The sequence below is a fragment of the Lolium rigidum genome, chromosome 2 (assembly GCF_022539505.1).
Source record: "Lolium rigidum isolate FL_2022 chromosome 2, APGP_CSIRO_Lrig_0.1, whole genome shotgun sequence".
Classification (NCBI taxonomy): domain Eukaryota; kingdom Viridiplantae; phylum Streptophyta; class Magnoliopsida; order Poales; family Poaceae; genus Lolium; species Lolium rigidum.
In genome coordinates, this window is record NC_061509.1 from 38896393 (window position 1) to 38904591 (window position 8199).

Below are 8199 nucleotides of genomic sequence, written 5' to 3' on the forward strand. Positions count from 1 at the left end.
CCGGCGCCTTGCCTCCGTCGTCGCGGGTCCCTTTGTTTCTCCGGCCCTCTCTATCTCAAATTGCGGTGCGGGGAGAGGGTGGTCGGTCGCGCTCTCTCTCAAATTGCGGTGCAGGGAGAGGGTGGTCGGTGGCGGCCCCACACAGCGATGCGCACCGTCAAAGCGCTGAGAGGACAGGGATTGCAACAGACTTACATGTTTACATGTTGTACCTAATATCATTAGCCTTTCAACCTCCCAACCTCCACCCGCACGGCCGCACACACACCCACCCCACATGGATGGTGGTGTGGCCACGCGTTTTCAGCCGAGCTAGCATGGAAACCTTCCCCACCGTTCAGTTTTGCTTCCACTGGCTACCGAACTCATGCACACACGTACGGCGCATGAGCTGAGCTTCGGTGTTTCCGCCTCCATGCGCCATGCGCCCTGCGCCCTGCCGGAAATCGATGCGCACGTCTCCAGTCCAGTCGCTGAGCGCCCCATCCCCGACCTCCTCCTCTCACGGCCGGGATCGTCCTCCGTCAGCCGGTCGCCGGCCGCCCTGCAACACCTGCACCAGCCGCCGGATTCGACCCTCGCCGTTTCTGGAATCCGGACCTGGTAATCTACCTCTAACCTCTAGATCCACTCGAACGTGTGATTTCTTATGGGATTTCCAACCTGTGTAAACTGCATCAAATTGCTTAGGTAGGTACGGTTGCTCTGGACAAGTCTCTCCGTGCTTAGTACTGGTATGGTTTGTCTGTCTGCTACGAATCGATAACTCTGCCCGTTCTAGTCCTACCACGGATTGATCTACCAAGGCAGAGCCTTCTTCCCTCTGCACTAACCCTGGCCTCGTTCCCAAGAGCATTCAATGACGAGTTTTCGGACGACCTCGGCTTAGCGGCAATCAGGGTAGTGCCTTGTGCAATATATATATAGTACCCTTGTGATGTGTCTCTGTCCCTTGTCCAAGACACCTTTTCTTCTGCCCCTAATCTTGATTGTTTGCTACTGAATTTGTTTTATCATTTGTTGGTCGATCTGTCCAGTGTGCTTGTAATAACAAAAATCTGAAAATTATATTGTCCTGCAAGTTTATTCTTCTCACTGTCTCATATGCTTGTGTTGTTTAGTTGTAGACCATCTCGTCTTGACTGGAGTGGGTGCTTTACTTTCAATTATTTTGCAAAATCCCAAACCTATCCATTTTCGAAAAAAATCCATTTGATCTATCTTTTAGCCGAAGCACAATAGTCGCCATGTATTCCCCGTGGAGAATAGGACATATGCTGTTTGTGGTTAATTTTCTGCCATATTTACAGTTGATGAGAGGTAGTACAGCTAATGGCTTCATCACTATGGCGTAGGAGAGGTGTTGTTTTGTTACATAGAACTCTTCTGAATTATACAAGTACTTGCTACTAGCACAACCAATAAACACAATTTATATCACCTTGTCTTTGTGATGACAGTGTGCCATGTGCAGCAATATGTTGCGTGCTCAAAGTGTTGAACCCCAGAAGATGCAAGGTCACACTGAGCTCCACAACTATGAAACTCTCTCATCTCAATTCCTTGGCGATCAGGTGTGCAGTTGTAATTGGCATCCCCAACACCATCGACCGCCACAGCAAAGCGACGATCATCTTGGACATCATCACAAAGACTGAGCTCCATGTGGTCAAACTCGGATGTCTCCGCCGGCTTATGCATGTGCTTATCCACTCTGGCATCTTCGACGAATCATTACTTGTTGGTGAGAGCCATACCATCTACACGTTCACTCTGGCCTCTTCTTCCATGACGATGACTCAACTTCCTGCGGCATGTCTGTGTTGCTGCTTCTCTTCACGCACCCCGACACAATGCTTTCCACATTCATCATCCTAGAAGAGTGGTTCATAGATCCTACTACCAACACATTTTTCGAGATAGCGTACGACATGTCCCCATAGAGTTTGACCAACATTGATGCATCGTATAGCGATGCCATGAACCATGCCTGCCTTGCGGACAACAACCTCTTCACGGATATTGTGCTAAAAGAGGATCGTGGCATCTTCCACGGGCTAAGCTCACTGATCGACGTCGGTGGAGGCCATGGCATATCCGTTGTGGCCATTGCTAAGGATTTCTTGCGAATCACCTGCAACATGCTGGACGTAGATCAAGTGATTCTAAAAGGCACCTAGTTGTTGCACGGTGAAGTACATTGTTGCTGACATGTTTGAGCTGCAATAAACTCAAACATGTCACCAATGATGTATTTCACCATGCCACAACTAGGTAACTTTCTGATGACTTGTTCTAGGTCCAACATGTTGCAGGTGATTTGTGGGAACTCCTTGACAATGGCCACAGTGGCTATGCCATGGCCCCCACCGACGTTGATCGACGAGTTGAGCCCGTGGAAGATGCCATGAGCCCCTTTCAACACAATATACATGGCGAGGTTGTTGTTCGCCAATGCATGCATGGTTCATGGCATTGTTATACAAAGTATCAATCTTGGCTAAACTACACTGGGACATGCCGTGCGCTATCTCGAAAGGTGTGTTGGCAATGGGATCTTTGAACCACTCTTCTAGGTTGAAGAATGTAGAAACCATTGTGTCGGAGCGCATGAAGAGTAGTAGTAGCGCGGACATGTCACATGAAGTTGAGTCACCATCGTGGACGGCGAGTTCAGAGTGAGCGTGTAGACGGTATAACTCTCATCAATAGCCGATGATTCGTTGAACATATCGAAGACCGTACACATAAGCTGACGCGGAGGTACATGGTCTTGGCCGTGTGGAGCCCGGTCTCTCTGATTATGTTCGAGAGCCGTCGCACTGACCTGGATACCATGATGAGGGACCTGAAGAACCCTTTGTACGAAGCTGAAGAAATCCTCGACCTCGTCGATTATTTTTGAATCAGGAGGAGCAGCTCCGGTGGGTGAAGCAGATGCAGCATGTGCATTAGAGACTGTGCTAGTTGTGACATTGGCTATGAATCGCCGGAGAAAAATCTATTCTGTTGCTGCAGGTTTGGGTTTCTTGTTAGTATGTTCCATACTATATCTCTAGCCTACATGTTTTCTTCTTGTTGTGGCACTTCTGCAGCTAGTGCCGCAGGGATTGTGCTGGTTGTGGTGATGTGTGCCTAGATCAGAAGAACTGCTACGTGTCAGCTTCCACAAGCTTGGCTTTCTCGGTGTAGAGGATCTCATTGTGGCGCAGGTCTTTTGATTTCAAGAACTTCTGTATCTGCATATTCAACTGGCTAAGCAAGGCAATTGAGGGTGCCCCTTACTACCGAGACTGGTCCTTCGATCATTTGGCTTCACACATTATCAACATGTACCACCTACACCTTGTGCTAAATTCCATCCAATTGGCTAAATATAAATTCTCTGTTGGTAATTATTCATTGCTAATTATTTGTGCCGACCTACAAACTCTAACCTGAGTAGTCATATGGATTCCCTACAAAAAAACATTATTATCTATGTACTGCTGTATTAGTTTCTAGAATTTGTAAATTATAAAACTGAAAGAGATTACAATCTTGGTGTCAAACTTAAAGTTTCAAAATATTTCTACACTCAAAGTTTTGATCTGGAAATTAGTTGCTTTTGCAGAACGTTGATATGGAATCAACTTGCACTATCATGGGGCCTTTATATATTATTCTGAAGAAAAATATGGAAAAGGTAGAACATCTGATTGGTGAAGCACAAGAAATCATCTCGTTAAAAACAACCCTACAATAAACTATTGCGCAACCACACCAGTCAAGGCGAAGCAAAAGTGGCACATATACTTCAGATGGTACTACTGGCAAAAGAAAGGTAACTTGCTGAAACGTTTGTAAGCAGATAACAAGAATTCTCCGTGATACAAAGGGGATGTAGTTGACATTTATGGTATTCTAGGGTCTGGTACTACACTTACATAGTAATGCTAACCGGAGCCATGCTGTTGCTGACAACTCCCGAGCTGCAGTCACTACTGCGATGCCTCCAACAGCGGTAATCGGATGAGATAAAGATTGTGAAAAACCGTAGAAATGCTTCAAGAGAGGAAGAAGATGGTCAACCTGACACCAATAGTGCTCAATGTTACTCTGTAATTGGCATTCATGGCATCGCTGGTTCTAGAAAATCAACCATTATACAACTTGTTCGTTCCTGTGAGAAAAAGGATAGGCATGACAAAAAGGATGGACATTTTGACCTTGTTATGTGGATTCATATTTCTCAGGATTTCAGTGCGGAGAACATTTTCAAGGAGATTTTTGAGGCAGCCACAGGGACTTATTGCCCTTACTTCAGTAATCTACATGTCTCGTCGTAATCGTCCATAAGAGGCCTTGTGTTGGCGATGGTCGCCGGCAAGATTTTCTGCAACGACGCCAAGGGTTGAGAAGACGTGAAGGTCATCAGATGGTGGTGGACACAAGAACAGATCAGCTCCCAAACGCATGGTCAGCTCCTCCGCCATGAGCGCACCGCCGCCCTCAGCGTGTAGGACTGGCCGCCTGGTGCGCCTCTCCCCCTGCCCACCGTCGACGGTCGGGTGCCGCCACCACCACCGGCACTGGCGACGGCTGGGACAGCAGGTGAAGGAGGTCGCGGCGGCTAGGGTTTGGAGCCTCCGGAGTCACCCGCGTGGATGACCCCGGAGGAAAACCAAAAAAAATATCTTTTGTAGCTCCAACTTTATTTATGTGCTACCAAACATCATCTAGTACCAAGAGTAACCATTTTCCGACTCTATTTATGTATCACACATCATCTAGTACCACACTGCATCGTATCTCCAACTCTATTTATGTACCAAACATCATGTAGTACCAAGAGGAACCGTTTTCCGTGCAGTTCCTTCGCCAAATTACTTTGTAAGGAGTCCATTAGGATGGTATTTTGAATTTTTGTTAACCGAAAAAGGGACAAGTGGGGGATGGTGTTTTGGATTTTTGTTAACCGAAAAAGGGGACAAGTTGGGAGAAAAGGAAACTGAGCCCGTGCACTGCTCAAGAAACGGTTGTGGCGCCCCGGATCGGGCGCAGGCAAACCCCATCTCATGTTCATGGTTATGGTGTAGAGTTGGGGAAAAAGAATTATGGGAAAAGGCGAAATTAATTAGTTCCCTCTTCCTTAGGGAAAATTATAAAAATCACCACAATTGGCTCAACTATAACAACAAAACCAAATTGTGTTTTGCCACAAAAAAAAAAACTAGCCACATTGTGTAACACTTTTTTCAAAAAAACACTTATCGTCATCTTCATCCATGCTAACGAGGATTATAACATGTGAGGTTCCATTGTCATGCTGATGTGGCATGTTTTAGACGGTTCTAAATTTTGGCTTTTACTGTAATTTTCTTAGACCCACGTGTCAGCCTAACTCTCTAGAAAAAACATGCAATTGTTCCGATTCTTCAGGTTCAGCACAAATCATTCTGGTTATAAGAGCAAAAGACAAAATCAAGGTCTGTTCTACTAGTTAGGTCCAACAAGGAGCAAGTAACAGTAGCAAATAAGCATAGTTATTCAAAATAAAATGAATATAATTTGACCTCTAGAGACCATTACTGTCACGTTCTCCTGAAACTTTTTCTAATAAACCATGTGTGCATGAAACAAACATTGACTCTTGTGTAATGTAATAAAAGCTGATCCCTTGGCACCAAAGAAGGTAAAAACAAAGCTGATGGTTCCCCATCCTAATTCAACATGATGTTTCACACTGAAATTCTGAAGATAAACATGACAAGCAACATGCGGGACGCTCCTTGTCTTCCTGATGCTGCCATGAATCTGCAACTACATACCCTCAACATGTATACCAAAAACAAGTACTCCGAATCTGACAGACAAACAAAAACAGATGCAATATTCACAACGCGAGAAAAGCAAACACAATTGATCTGGCTTTTCAGATTCAGCACAAATCATGACGGAAGACGAATAAGCAATATCAACAATGGTTCCTTGCCAGGCATTAGACCGCTAATTCATAGGAACATGAACTGTAATGCAGAGTAAATCAGAGGATTTCTTCATACTAGATCCGGAACATAGCAACACAAGACTTCACCAATCAGTAAAACTCCCATCAGAAGACACTACTCGATCGTACTTCCAAACTAAAGTCTCAACAACATCTAGATACTAGAACCAAGAAACGCAGATCGGGGATACACAGACAACTAGCTACGGTGAACAGCAGATCGGCATGGCGCGGTCGGTGGCTCAGTCGAAGAGGCTGAACATGTCGAGGTCCTCCTCGTCCTCCTCCTCTTCCTTCTCCTCGACCTTCTCCTTCTTCTCCTCGGCAGCACCGGCGGCGGCGGCAGGGGTGGCGGCGGCGGCGCCGCGGGACGCGAAGGCGAGCTTCTCCCTGCCGGCGGCGATGAGGGCGGGCAGGTCCTTGCCGTCCACCTCCCTGAAGAGCATCTCGAGCTTGGCCTCGTCCACCTCGGCGCCCACGGAGCCGAGGATGGCGCGCACGTCGGCCTTGGTCGGGCTCGCGTTCCCGCCCAGGGTGGCGAGCAGGTACGCCGCGACGAACCTCATCTTCTCGATCGGGCGGCGGCGGCGGCGGTGTTGTGGATTCGGCGGGTCGGTGGCCGGATGTACGAAGTGGTGGTGTGGTGGCCTGGTGTGGGCGGCGGCGGTGGTGTATATATAGGCGGCCGGTGGCGGGGTTTCTTGCGCGCTGCGAATCCGGCGGCGAAGGGACTTGGCGCCTACTTTTCCGGGAGTCTCTAGCTTTCGTGACCGCGACGGAAACGAGAAGGGAATAAGACCGGAGCCGGCCACGACTAGGAGTTGTTACTACATCCGTTTTAGTAATAAACAAGCCTTATATTTTATTTATTTATTTATAAATCAAATTATATAAAATTTGATCATCCGTTTTAGTAATAAACAAGCCTTATATTTTATTTATTTATTTATAAATCAAATTATATAAAATTTGATCAGGATTTTAGAGTAAATAAGTTTTTAGAATAAATTATTGCGAAATCAATATCGTTGGATACGTCGTGCATCCAACGTATTTTCATATGGTATCCATATAATACTCCCTCAGATCATTTTTGTAAGGATGGAAAAGTAAATTTTTAATAGCCCAAAAACACCGCCTGCCTGGGGAAAGAGGAAACATTTCGCTCTCGTGACCCACGTCACACCTGCCTGGGTGACCGAATACCCAAATAATTTGAAAAATATTGTGATATATATATAAATAAATGTTCAATAAATATATGAAAAGCAAAACGGTCCAAATATGACAAGATTGTTGACGTAGTGTAATGGTTTGGCATGAACTACCTATTCATTTGGTCTTGAGTTCAATCCCCCATGTATGCATTTGATTTTTTTTCTTTGCAAAATAACTTTGGTGCATGTATTTCTGTTATAAGAAAGATCATATAGTGTTTGTTCTACTATTACTTTTTCATGTTAGCTTCAATCGTTCGAAATTTTAAGAATTTAAACATTCGTACACTTATTTTGGTAAATCCATATTTTCTTAGGCACAAATATCCTTCAATGTGAAGGTTTCTCAAGAAAATATGAAATATGTGTGTTCATTACTCCATAATTAAATTATTTTACAAAAAAATTCATATAATTATTTTTATAATTTTGAATACCCATAATGAAAAATCTGGGCCCGCCCCTGGGTCAGGCGATACGGCAGCGCAGGAGTGCTAAACATCTACCGTCCACCCCGGATTTCGTCCAGCTCCTTTGTTTATCGGTTCTCCTGTTCTCCTCCGGTGCACAAGGAACCAGTTGGTCTGGTTGATCTTTCTTTTGCATGGAATTGATCTGGCTGATCAGTTGCCAAGGCCGGCCAGCCGGTATAATTTACTGTATTTCATAGCATATTTTGCAATATAAAAAGTTAATAGAGGTGTAAAGAGATAAATATCAAAAATCATAAAGATGTCAATGTAATGTGTGGCAAATGATTAAAAACCAAGTAACCCGTGAAAAATTATAAAGATCCAAAGTTTTGTGCGGCAAATTATAAAATATGTCAAGCTACTTCTACCATTTCGAAGCAGCATAATGCTATCTTGGTAGCTCATGGTGGCTCATGTTTGCACACTAGTACTCCAAGAGTGATTGGTTTTGAAACATTTCATCTTGTTTGCTACCCCGGTGCTTTGATACTTATAACTATGCAATGCCATTCAGGTCCCT

The 8199-nt window shown here is 45.0% G+C and overlaps 1 protein-coding gene and 1 long non-coding RNA gene across 2 annotated transcripts; one reads left to right on the top strand and one right to left on the bottom strand.

Moving 5' to 3' along the window:
• Positions 1-274: 274 nt before the first annotated feature.
• Positions 275-1081, top strand: LOC124686275. Its single transcript, XR_006997772.1, has 2 exons — positions 275-603; positions 691-1081. It is a non-coding gene; the product is annotated as an uncharacterized LOC124686275 (long non-coding RNA).
• A 5098-nt stretch (positions 1082-6179) lies between these two features.
• On the bottom strand, positions 6180-6555 carry LOC124686276 (60S acidic ribosomal protein P2-2-like). Its single transcript, XM_047220249.1, has one exon. The coding sequence runs from the start codon at positions 6553-6555 to the stop codon at positions 6232-6234; it is 324 nt and encodes a 107-aa protein (XP_047076205.1). The 3' UTR covers positions 6180-6231.
• Positions 6556-8199: the final 1644 nt, after the last annotated feature.

Bases quoted from the DNA above. Each gene is read 5' to 3' on its own strand.
- LOC124686276 (XM_047220249.1), bottom strand. From the start codon at position 6,555: ATGAGGTTCGTCGCGGCGTACCTGCTCGCCACCCTGGGCGGGAACGCG.